The following is a 12,712-nucleotide window of genomic DNA, read 5'->3' as shown; positions in this document are numbered from 1 at the left end:
CTGGCCTCTAACAATTTTGCTAGTCCCTTTTCTAAGCCATCAAAGCAGGGGGCATCACCATATCTGGTAGTAGGGAATGTCATACACTAATCATATGAAGTAGTACTTTCTTTACTCTGATCTGAACTTTCAGCCAATCAACAGAATATACACATCACAAACATCATGTGAGAAAGACAGAAAAGCTGGTTATGCAGCTATCCCAGCCTAAATCCATTAAAATCAGTAAGTTTAGACTAGAATAACTCTGCATAGGATTGCACAGTAAACAAACCAAACTGCGTAAGACCAGACCCCCAATGCAGCTAATGTAGTTAAAGATATACATACACATACATAATAAGGTGAGATACAATTCTGTAAAATTCAAATACAATCAGGAAAAGAGTACAGAGACGATTGAGAAAAGCAGTAATTGATAATCTCCTTTGTTTTGTTAAACTGAGGAACCCCCTTGGAGTGAGAACATTTCCACTCTGGAGTCTTTAAAGCTCTTTTGCTGCTGAACAGTGACTTTTAGATCAGCCACAGTATATCTTTGGAGACTAAAATGTTCTTCCTGCATTTCGTGGTCCTTTGACTTCCACTTATATCTGTCTTACTACATGCATTTGACAAAAGGGCTCTAGTCCACAAAAAGTTATGCTAGGATAAAAAACTGTTAGTCTTTAAGGTGCCAGGAGACTCCTGATCTGTGGTGGGCTAGCACGGGTGCGCCATGCTGCAGATGGTGCGTGTGTGTATCTGCTTGAAAACAGGAGAGCGTGACAAAAGGAAGGTGTAAACTTTTTGCTGCGATTTCTGGAAACAGTACCTTAGTTTCAAAGTCTCAAGACTGAGTACAGTTTTGAAAACCTATTATGAAGCTCAACCCTGGCTCAAACTGAGTTTTAGCATGACTGTGTGGTTAAATCATTCTTTCATCACCTTCAAAAAGAGACCATCATAAACATTTTGAAACTAAATTCTTATTCAATTGAAACCCCCACCCTAACAGTCAAGGAAAGAGTGACGCCCCTCACTCGCCCACCGCCACAGCGTACAGTATTGGGGGTCGGATTCCCCTGCATAACGTCCCCCCCCCCCATCTAATTAAGCTAACTCCCAACTCACCAGCTTCATGCTTTACCCGGCTCTATTTACTGTGACCATCCTGGTTCTCTTTCTTGACCTAAACCTCTCCCACAGCATCCTGGGACATGTAGTCCGCTAATTTCCCCAACCCCCTCCATCTCAGAATGAAGTCACGGGCGCTCATTCTCAGAGCATGCTGGGGAGTGTAGTCTCTTGACCCGTTTCGCTCTCCCTTATTCTGTCGTCCATTGGCGCGGTGATGGTCGCGGAGCATGTCGGGAGAGGTAGTTCTGAGCTTGTAGTCCTTCCCCTTCACCCTTGGGAAGTGGGAACTACAAGTCCCAGAGTCTCATAGCGGCAGCAGGTGGGAGCTTGGATGTTGATATCAACATGGCGCTTGTCAGACAGACAAAGACAGTCAGTCTGGTCTGATTAAGCCCCAAAGAGATCAAGAAGAAGCGGGAAGTGAGGGGAGGGCGATTTTTTCCCCTTGGGAGCTGGGAGAAGCAGGTGCTGGGAGTCTGAAGCATTTTTCACGTTTTGGAGCTCCCCCTCATTTTATTTTGTAGCCCCCACCCCCAAATCTTTTTTGCTTTTCACATTGGGACGGGGGGATCCGCGCCCCCTCAACTTCTACTGTTAAATGGTCAAGTGGAGAGGCAGTAACCACGACCCAAAGGTGAGTGTTATTTGGCCAAGGAAGGGCATGATCTAGGTAGCTCTGAGGGGTGGCTGATCTTGCAGAAGAGAGGAGGAAGAGACTGTGCTCCCCCATTCCTCCTTGATGTTTGGTTTGGTTACGGCTGGAAAAATTCATTCTATTATTTGGAAGGGGGATTAAGAAAAAGTGGTTTAATATACCTCAGATGACTTTGGCGAGTGTTGAGGTAGAGGGTGAAAGAGGAATGCTTTTCCTCTGATCATTGGGTCGCAAAACCTTTTGAACTACCTCTTTTTTATTTTGGGGGGTTGGGTGCAGTGGAGAAGTTTTAAAACTTAGGGGTATGGGTGCCCTCTCTTTTCCCCTTGAAACGGATGTGGCGGGCAAAGACACAGAGAAGAGTATCTTACTTGCTCAAGATCATTTAGTGTAGATTGGTTACCTTTTAATTCACTTTGCATCCCTTTGGTGCGTAAGCAGGATGATAACTAGATTGGACCTCCCCCATATATTTAGGTATGTGATAGTTCTAATCTGGGCTAGGTTGTTGTGACAGAACCAAGTGATGATTCTGGATTACTTAATCCAAAGGGAAGAGGCAGTGTCCGGGTTTTAGTTTTGGATTTTTCCAAATATTTGAGCAAGGTATGGCTACTGTGAAAGAATTCAATTAATCTCAGCCTTCCATTTATCAATAAAACTGCCTTGTTAGTTTCCCAACAAATACATTATTGCATAGGTCACAATCCCTCAGATTGTGAAAAAGTCCAGTAGGGAACAATTGTGCATCAGATCTACTGATTACCCATGTTCTGAGCAAAGAATATAGACAAGTACATCCTGGTTTGTTAAACATGTGGGGCTTAATGTGCAAGTGTGTGAGATGATGGGTTGTGTTTGCTACTTTATGATTGGGGTTTGCTAGGCAAATGCAATTACATCTGTTGGGACGTTAGTAAAGAGGCAGATGAAGGATTCCTTTTTTGATGATTTTGTGGGTGGTTCCTTTGGGTAGTCTTTTTCAGACTGTCACAAATGGAGTATGTTTAAAGGGGTGGGGGGAGGGGGAGGCTTGCTCTTTTCAGGACACCAGTGAAAGATCTGGCTTCATTTATGCTAAGTTTTGTTGGGAAATTAAACTGAGTCTTGAATGAGACAACTAATGCTTAGATAATAGTTAACGATTCAATTAAATCGAGACAAATAGTTGAAACTTCACTTGAATAGTCCTGTTATCTAAAGTGCACTCAAACTGGCTTCAGTTGTACTATTTTGGCATCTCTGAGTTGTGAAGTAGACTGTCGGTTGCCTTTTTACACACTTATTAGCTGTTATCTATCTTTTTTTAATGTGGGGTGTGTGTGAATTTTAGCATGCAAAATGTGTGCAGAAAATGAGTTGCAATGGAAGAAGATACTGCCTTGGGAGGAGAGAGAGGCTGCTGATGGGTCTGTGGCACAGGGAATAGTCATACCGCTGACACACTGGGGTGTGCCATGCTGCGGGTGGGGGGGGGGGAGATCTACTTGCAAAAGGAGAGTGTGACCAAAGGAAGGTGTGAACTGTTGCTGGGTGCATGTCTTTGGAAGGGTGGGTTCTGCTGTGGGAATGTGGTTTCATCTGGAGTAGATGATGCTTAGAGGACTCGAGGTGGTTTGTGGAAGTTAGATAGCATAAGCTATTTTTTAAAACATGCTGATTCAGACCTGCTCTGAGTATGGGCAGTGGCTGCATATTAAATTTTCCATTTTGGATGGTAGGAAGAATGTCCTGGGCACCTAAAAATTTGGTGCAAGTACCATGGGATTTTGAAAGCCCTTCTCCTCCCATTTGTCAGGTTAGTGTTCAAAAATCCAATGTTATGAATTTGAAATATCTTTTAAGACCTACGTTTGACTTCTGTAAAAGCTGCTATGATACTTTTAGGGAGAGGGTGGAGTTTAGATCTCAGAGACTTGGTTTCAAATCTAGAGCAGCCTTGGACTCCTGGGTTGGCTAGTGGGGGACAGTTTTGGGCAGGTCACTGAGATGTAGCTTAGTGATTAGGCAATCAAACTGAATCAGAAAGTCTCTGGTTCAAATCCCATTTGAAACATTAAATCACTAGATAAGCCATTGTTTTTGAGAACTGCCCTCCTTTCTGCAGTGCATGGATAGTGATTTTGACCCCTTTTACAGGGTTCTTGTAAAGATTCCCAAAATAATACACATGAAACACCTTGAATACTCCAAAGCATTATACATGTTAAGAAGTAGCCTTGTTATTTCCTAGACTTAGATCCCGTCAGCTTTTCTGAAGCTCAAAGAGAAAGGATAGACCCCTTTTGATCCCTGGGAAAGGTATGCTGGGGATCATGGAACATGAATGGAGAAAAGCTGCATGGACCGGGGACTATAGTTAAGAACTGAATCGGGTAAAACAGGGTGGGGAAATTGATAGCTCCAACCCCTAACAGTGTGATCCTAAGCAGATTTACGGCCTTATAAGTCCAATGAATTCAATGGAGTTTAGAAGGATGTATCCGTGCTGAAGTTGCCAGTTCCAGATTGAAAAAATCCTGGGGATTTGGCCGTGTGTGTGTGTGTGGGTGGAACCTAGAGATGGTGGCATTTGGGGAGGGCAGGGACCTCATTAAGGTATAATGTCATAGAATTGACCCTCCAAATCAAACATTTTCTCCAGGGGAACTAATCTATATGGCCTGGAGATCAGTTGCAATTCCAGGAGATCTCCAGCCACCACCTGGAGCCTGGCAACCCTCTCTGAGTAGGACTGCACTCTCGCTGGGTTCCCCATCTCTAAAATGAGTTGATTAAAAAAAAGAGAGTGAAACTATGGCACTGTTCTGACTTCTGTTGATCATTGGAATGAATGAAATATATGATCTCCTTCCTCCGTGTGTCTTGGTGAGAAAAAATTAAGTGTAGTTGAGAAGACTGGAGAGGCCGCTTCCTTCCTTGAATTAAAACAATGTTATGCCTGAATAGTGCAGTTTTCTTCGATGGTGCTTGAAAGGACACCTCACAAGATTTTCTTCTGGTTGCTCCCAGGTATGAAAAAAGCTACGATACCAGGACTTTTGAAATTAGCTGGAAAGAAGAAAATGGTTTCAAATAGGGGGAGGGATTCATTTCTGGTATGCTGTGTGGTTGTAACAAACTAGATTGGCATCATTTTTCGACATGAACATATGAAACTGCCTGAGACAGTCAGAACATTGCAAAACAGACCAATCTCTTCTGATGGCAGTGACTCTCCAGAGTTTTAGAGATCTTTATCAGAAACTGAACCCAGGACCTTGTACAGGCAGACTTTTGGCTGTGCCCACACAATGAACATTAGGAGAAGCCTAACAGGAAATCAGGCCATTGATCCATCTATATTGTATACTCAATACTGTCCACTTTGACTGGCGGTTGCTCTACAGGATCTCCGGCAGAAGAAAGGATAGAACTTTTTGATTTCTGGAAAGGTAACACTGGGGATCATGGGATCCGCATGGACAGAAGCCAGGGGCTTTAATCAGGATTTGAATTGGGCAAGATAGAGTGGGATAGCTGAAAGGATCCAACCCAAAACAGAATTACAGAAATCTTTTGGAACACCTGCAGTGCCAAAGCTTAAGTTTAGGGTTTGCAAAGTATACATTTTCCCACTGAGCTGCAGCCTCTCCTCCAATGGTGTAAGCATCAATGGTCACTTTATGGCATAAGCATCAGTGAGCATATTAAATAACACTGGTATGGTTGACATCCACTTACACGAGCTGCCGATTATTGGTTTGCTAGTGAAAGCTTGCTCAGAGCTGTTAGGCTGACAAGCTGCAAACTGAAGTTTGTTTGGGCTCTTCTCTTCCCATCCCAGTAAGTTAATGTGTGGAGATGTTTTCTCAACCTTGAGAGCTGTCCCTAAAGACCATTGTTCTCCATGCTGCCTTGAAACTCGCTTCTTTGCTGACATTTGTGGGAAAGATCAAATATTTGTGACGTGTTCCAAGCTAATGTATAACCATGAAGAGCCAGTTCCTAACGCTGACTTTTGTCAATCGTGGCAGTATAAATATCTGTGAGCTTTTATCACCCTGGTCTAAATATCATTCTTGGGCTAAACCCTGACTTCTCTGAAAGTCTGCATCTTTTTTTTCTTTGGTAGGGAAGAAGGTTGAAGTCAGTGCCGTAAGATCTTGATTTACCTGATGCCTTGGAGAACCACTACTGGAGTAGACAGTATTGAATTAGATGGACCAATGATCTGACTTGATGTAAGGCTCATAAGAAACTTTAGAGCGAGTTAACATTCTCCAATGGGAGGAGCTGGAATGCAGTGGTAGAGCAGCTGCGTTGCAGGCAGAAGGTCCCAGGTTCAATCCTGGGCATCTCGGTTAAAAAGATCAGGTAGTAGGTAATGTGAAGGACTTCTACCTGAGCTTCTGGGGAGCTGCTGCCAGCGTTAGTAGACAGGGCTGATTTTTAAAGACCAGTGCTTGAACTCGGAATAAGTCATTATATGTTCAAGTGTTTAATGCAGACGAGGAGGAGTGAAGTCAATTTTTCCCATGCCTGTGAAGCCTTGTTGGACTTGGGACAGGAGCTTACCCTTAACTCTTTATTACATTTCATAGATTTTCAGTCTGCTTTTGCCCCATTTTTGGGCCTCAAGATGGCTTACAAAATTCATCAAAAAATATCACGGGTAAGCAGTGTGAGCTAGAGAACAGTTTGGTGTAGTGGTTAGGAGCAGCAGGACTCTAATCTGGAGAACCAGGTTTGATTCCCCACTCCTCCACTTGAACCCATCTGGGTGACCTTGGGTCAGTCACAGCTCTCTCAGCCCCACCCACCTCACAGGGTAATTGTTACGGGGATAATAATAACATACTTTGTAAACCTCTCTGAGTGGGTGTTACGTTGTCCTGAAGGGTGGTATATAAATGGAATGTCGTCGTCGTCGTCGTCGTCATCATCATCATCATCATCATCATCATCATCATCAGACATTTCAGTGTCCTCCCTCATCCCAATCCTCATGGACTTCCTGCCACTGGTGTTCCTGCTGTTCCTGCTGTTCCTTCTTCCTATCTCCCCAGCCTTAGAAATAGGTTGCCACATTCCTACTCAGCAGCTGCACATTGTCAGTCCCTACAGCGATGTGGCATGGTCATCTTCTGTACAAACACAATGGAGTGACCTGTCTGGCTGCTGCCTCCACACGTTCCAGCAATCTCATTAGTGGTGGTTGGAAGCAGGAGGGAGGGGTCATTCATGTGAACTGGCTCCAAGCAGGAGAGAGGGGTGCATGGCTGCTTGCTGCTTTCCCCCTGATGGCCCCATGGATAGCGGTTGGAAGGAAGGGGTTCTTCCCTGGAGTTTGAAACCATTCAAATCCCTTCTTAAAACCACACTTCATTTTCTTCCAGTCCTTTTCCTGTCCAAAACAAAGCATGGGGAGATGGCCTTCCATCACAATATTCTTGTACTGAAGATCTCTTAAATTCATAACACTCTGTGGCCAGGTTTTCTTGCACAGTGTGATGGAAGGGATGCCACCTGGGGAGGTTAGTAGAGCATCTGCTTTTCGTGCTGAAGGTCAGAGGTTCAGTTCCCAGCACCTCCCAACTATCAAGTGGCAGGTGATGTGAAAGATCTCTGCCTGAGACTATGGAGAGCTGCTGCTGGTCAGAGCAGACAATGCTGATCTTGATAGACCAATGGCTAGACTCAGTAAAAGGTAGCTGCAGGTGTTCATAGGTCAATGCAGGCTGGAAGGACAAGCTAAATGAATTATCAGGCACATTGTGAAAGAGTGGCAAATTGTAGGATAAGGATAAAGCCAAAGTATAAATTCAAAGCAGGGGGTGGGGGCTAGATTGTGATGTATGGACAGTCCCTGGTCTATATGGAATGCTGCAAGTACACCTTGGTAAAAAAGAAAATAGTCAATTCCTATAAGAAGGATGTCCTGTCCTGTGTTCTGCTAGGATAATTGTGCCAAAATGTGCCTCTCCGTTTAATTATGAGGTATTTGATGTCACCAGTGTATTTTGAAGGGATAGGGTATAAATATATTACGCAAAGGGTATAAGATTGATAAAAGAGGGTAAATAACCAAGTAGAAATTAAGGAACAAACCTGTTAGATAGATTGGGGCTGATGTAGTCGAGAATCCAAACTCAGACTACTTGTCCAGTTACCATATCAGAGCTTTGAGAGTCCAACAGAGATGTACTAAAAGGCCTGAATTTCAGGGAAGATAGAGAGAAGACTGTTCCGGGGCAAAGGGCTGGCAGTTTGATGGTGTGGGGTAAGTGTATATCCACAAGAATGATCAGTGGAGGTTCTGTCTTGCTGTGACCAACTTGGACCTCTATAGAAGTACATGGTAATATTATGTTGGTAGGTTTAGATGAGGACCTTAGGTATGCTGCAGAAATGTGTTGTAACATTGTGGTGTCATCAGTAAAGTGTGTACTGCCTCCTCTGGCCTAGTTTTGTTCCAAGTGTAATAAAGTACAACCCACCACAGGGAAAAAGATTCCCCGAGTAGAGTTTCTCCAGAAGTGGGGGCACTGTGTTGTAAGGGCAAACTGGGTTGGGGAAAAGTCACTTGAACCCTGCCAGTGTAAATTTGTAGGAGAATGGGAGATTGTAGTGCCTTTTAGTGGAACCTGCTTATAGTAATCACTGTGGGGTTAATTAATGCAGAATATGCAGATGTAGTTTTGGTGCATGAGATTATCAGAACCTGGCCTCCTTGAATCAAGTGGGGAAACTTTTAACCACTCCCTCCACTAACAAGGTGGTCTTGAAAGCGAAGCCTTGATCCCATTTTGAGGGAGAAGCAGGTTCTCTGAGATGCTTCTCTGTGCGTGGATGTGGCTGCACGCAATTAAGTGGTTTCTGTGAGTAAGAGAGAAGAGGAAAAGGAGGGAGACAAACTGCTGGTTCACGGGCTCGCATCATTGTGGAAGGCTGGTCCAAGTCCTGTGATATGAGGAGCTCACTGCTGCAGTGCTTATCAGGTGCCGGGGCTGAGTGCTGCTTCCTTCCTGGCATGGCTAGAGCCAGCACACTGGCTTGTCTGCCTCCCATGGAGGCTTAGAAGCTGTCCAGAATGTCCCCAGCAATGTGCTGGTTTGTGGGCAAGGAACTGGAGAACGCATAGCTACAGGACCTCTGGTTAGGGTTCTCCCACTTGCTAACTCAACATTGGACTGAGGCGGGGTTTGGTGTAAGGGTGCTGCCCTGCAGCTCTCCCGCTGTGATGGAGGGTGTGCCCTGCACAGTCTGCTTCTTGGCTACGGCTGCTTTCATCTGAGTGTTCTTGGAGTACGGATGTGACAAGAAGGATTTTGCAGGCTGTGTGCGATTTTATCACACTCATGCATGCTACCTCTGAATTCTATGTCCAGAAAAACAGAATTCTGCAACCCATATAATCAGGCACATTTGCATATATTTGCTTATTGTGTATAATTCGTTCTCTTCCTCCTAAGACGTTGGGGAGAAGAGGCAAAGAGCTACTCGCAGCACCAAAATTCACTTCCTGACTATGGGAAGACCTTGGCCCACCTTCTAGTTTCTCAGATCTCACCAGGTATTGTCCATATACTTTTAAGCCTGTCTTTTTAGGTGAAATAAAGCTGAAATATATACCCAGTAATGAATTCTGTTTGCTCCACAGCGCAATCCTAAACAGAGTTGTACCATTTTAAGCCCATTCAGTAAAAATAAAAAGGTGTAACTTTGTTTAGGATTGCACAGGTAGTTGAAGTTCACTGTTTCTAAAATGTCCTTTCCAGTCTGGATTTTTCTTGGAAACTTAAAGCGTACTGTCCCAGCACTAAAATAATGGTCGCTTCCACACGTCCTTAATGAGATGGCCTGCTAACGGAACTTTGGCAGGTTATCTCACTTATTACATACGTCATCATTTCCCATGTGTGAGCGGGTTGTGATGATACTGGTTTTTAAGCATTTCTTGTGAAACTTGTTTTGTTCTGCTTTTATTTTTTATGCTGCTTTTTTGCGCGATTATCTACTGTATCAATGCATCTGGAGCAGGGCCGGAGCCAGAGGTTTTAGCGCCTGCGGCGGCGGGCGCGCACGCGCCCCACGGGAGGCGTGATGACGTCTGCGATGACATCATCACGCACCACAGGGGGGCTGGGCTGCGCGCGGACCGCCAAGCGCAGAAGCTGCGGGCTGCTGCTGGAGCAGCGCGTGGAGGCTGCTCCGTGCACTGCCCCAGCAACAGCTCACAGCTTCTGCTCTCGGCTGGGGCGGAGGAGTGCGCAGCGGAGCTGAGGTGGCTGGCTGCAGCAGTAGCTGTAACCAGCCAGGCAGCCCCGTGCCGCCGCCGCCACATGCCCCAGCCGAGCGCAGAAGCTGCGGGCTGCTGCTGGAGCGGCGCGCGGAGGCTGCTCCGTGCGCCACCCCAGCAGCAGCTCACGGCTTCTGCGCCCGGTTGGGGCGGAGGAGCGCGCAGCTGAGCTGGTGTGGCTGGCTACAGCTGCTGCTGCAGCCAGCCAGCCAGCTCTGTGCTGCCGCCGCCACGCGCCCCAGCTGGGCGCAGAAGCCGCGAGCCGCTGCTCGAGCGGCGCACAGAGGCTGCGCCCAGCTGAGGTGTGTGGCGCGACGGCAGCAAGGGGCTGGCTGGCTGGCTGCAGCAGTAGCTACAGGCGGCCCTGTCATGCCAGCTTCGCTGTGCGCGCCTCTGCCCCCAACACCCCCTCCAGCGCCCCTCCAGTGCCCGTGCGCCCGAGGCCACCGCCTACCTGGCCTCCATGGGCGCGCCGGCCCTGATCTGGAGGCTCTTTTTGCACTTTTGAAGTGCCCTCCCACATATCTCCAACCCCTCCTCCTGCCATTAACCCTCCCACACAAACATCTGGCTCGCATGCACAATTGTATAATTCTTCCCCCCTTTTAAAAAACTTTTTAAAACGGTCCTTGCGCTATTACAATGCAGTGCTTGCTACATTGGATCACTTAGCAATCCCACTACCAGTCTAGGAACAACATTGGGAACGGAATGCCATTTCTGATTTTATTTCAAACTAGCATTAAAGCTTGTTTAGGAAAATACAACAGCCCCTAGCAGAGCTTGCCCCCATCCCCGCGCCTCTCCCCACAGCATCAGTCAAGGGGGGGATCGGGGAAAACAGCAGGGGCTCCCTCCTCTGACCCCTCAGCTGCCACTTGGCTTCTGCATGGCCCTCCCACGGTCCTGTGGAGGTGGCGGGGAGCACCACCCCTGCTGCTGTGGGATTTTGGGAGGGCCTCGCTGTCTCACTGAGCCTTCCCACAGCCCATGCCGAGCTCTTCTGGGCCTCTGGAGGCCCCAAGGAGGCAGCAGAGAGGCAAGCCATTTTGCCCCTCATTCACTTCTTATCCCTGTGAAGGTGCAGTATGCAGGGATAAGGAGTGAGTGCTAGGGCACATGGTTTGCCTTTTATATAGTAGGATATGAAATTGTGTGATTGCGCTATTGTACTGTTAGCATATTTATTAAACACGTTTGCATTTAAAACTTTGAGTGGGAAATCAACAGTAGAGAATGGAGTACTACGCATGCCCAGTTTCTACAGAAGCTGAAAGACAGGACAGTGATATAGCGCAATCCCACATGCGCTCAAAACAACAACAACAGGAAAGTTAAGAACATAAGCAAAGCCATGTTGGATCAGGCCAGTGGCCCATCCAGTCCAACATTCTGTCACACACAGTGGCTAGAAATCCAGTGCCATCTAAAGGACTGTCAGTGAGGCCAGGACACCAGAAGCCCTCCCACTGCCTTCCTTCCAGCACCAAGACAACAGAGCACCACCTCCCCACAAAGAGAATACCATCTATCTCCTGTGGCTAATAGCCACTGATGGACCTCTGCTCCATATATTTGTCCAGTCCCCTCTTGAAGCTGGCAATGCTTGTAGCTGCCACCACCTCCTGTGGCAACGAATTCCATGTGTTTATCAGTTAAAGTTGGATGGGAATGCACCAACGTTATTTGTGATGAGGTGCAGAAAGAATGCGCTTTCTGTTTTGGGACCTTCCCCCCCGCCCCCACTACAAACACACACAAGATACACATGAGGATGCTGAGTGTGGAAGGTGAGTTCCAAAAATGGGTTGGGAAGTCTCAGCTTCTGGGCAGAGAGAGCCTGAAAAAAAAAAGGAACATGTGGAAGCAACCAATAATGTTGAACTGTTGCTAATACAACTTCTGCATGACATTTTATTTAGTGATGGCCGTGTGTTGCGTAGCACACAAGTTGCTCAGTTCTTCTCTTGGGAGATCTTAGATGGAAATTATAGGGATAGGAGAGAGACCTGAAGCTGACACATGGATTGTGCAGACGTGGTCAAAGAGAGTTGGGGTAAAGTAGTGTTGGAGCACCATTGTTTCAAGGAAAAAGACTAAAGCATTAGCATGTTTTAGTTTAGAAACAGAGATGACTAATGGTGTGTGTGTGGAGGACCCCCCCCCCCAGTGTTGCTTGAGAGGTGACATGGAGTGAGATGGGAGTGGGGGGAGTTTACGTACTTCTCCAGGCTGACTGGTTTGTTTGCATGGCCCGTGTCTGTAATCTCTCCAAATGCATGCTATAAACTAGTGGCTGCAACCCTTCTGTGCGGGGGTGGAGTTGCATGGAGTGGCACAGTGTGCATGTGTCTGCATCCACTCCACAGTGTATACTGCGCTTCCCATACAGTCACCAACCCCATGTGAGACCCATGTACATTAATAGTGAAAACTGCTCAGCTGAAACTCCTTACGTTTTGCCTCCTCCATTTCTGGCATTCTGGGTTGTTGGCAACCTTGGCCATATACTCTTGTGATGCTCAGGTGTGTTTGCTTTGTATGTTCTGGACAGTCGTGATTGTCAGTTCCTGTTCAGAGATATCTGCAGTTACAATGCATGGCCAGTAGAAAAAGTTGGGCCGTGTGGTTTCTTGTGAGAGGGAGAGAGTTGCCAA

General features: G+C 46.5%; 2 protein-coding genes across 5 annotated transcripts in view; one reads left to right on the top strand and one right to left on the bottom strand.

Moving 5' to 3' along the window:
* INTS9 (integrator complex subunit 9) overlaps nucleotides 1-1,177 on the bottom strand; it is a 74,277-nt gene extending 73,100 nt beyond the window's left edge. Inside the window, exon 1 of the mRNA XM_054979003.1 lies at nucleotides 1,114-1,177. Coding sequence (XP_054834978.1) covers nucleotides 1,114-1,122 — 9 coding nt within the window. The 5' untranslated portion in view covers nucleotides 1,123-1,177. The remainder of the gene's footprint in view (nucleotides 1-1,113) is intronic.
* Nucleotides 1,178-1,464: 287 nt separating this feature from the next.
* HMBOX1 (homeobox containing 1) overlaps nucleotides 1,465-12,712 on the top strand; it is a 121,887-nt gene continuing 110,639 nt past the window's right edge. For all 4 annotated transcript variants that reach the window (XM_054988338.1, XM_054988320.1, XM_054988311.1 and 1 more), the window contains exon 1: nucleotides 1,465-1,753. The gene's annotated coding sequence lies outside the window, so the exon portion shown is untranslated. The remainder of the gene's footprint in view (nucleotides 1,754-12,712) is intronic.

This window comes from Eublepharis macularius, chromosome 1 (assembly GCF_028583425.1).
Source record: "Eublepharis macularius isolate TG4126 chromosome 1, MPM_Emac_v1.0, whole genome shotgun sequence".
Taxonomy (NCBI): Eukaryota; Metazoa; Chordata; class Lepidosauria; order Squamata; family Eublepharidae; genus Eublepharis; species Eublepharis macularius.
This window is presented reverse-complemented; position numbering and strand designations above follow the sequence as displayed.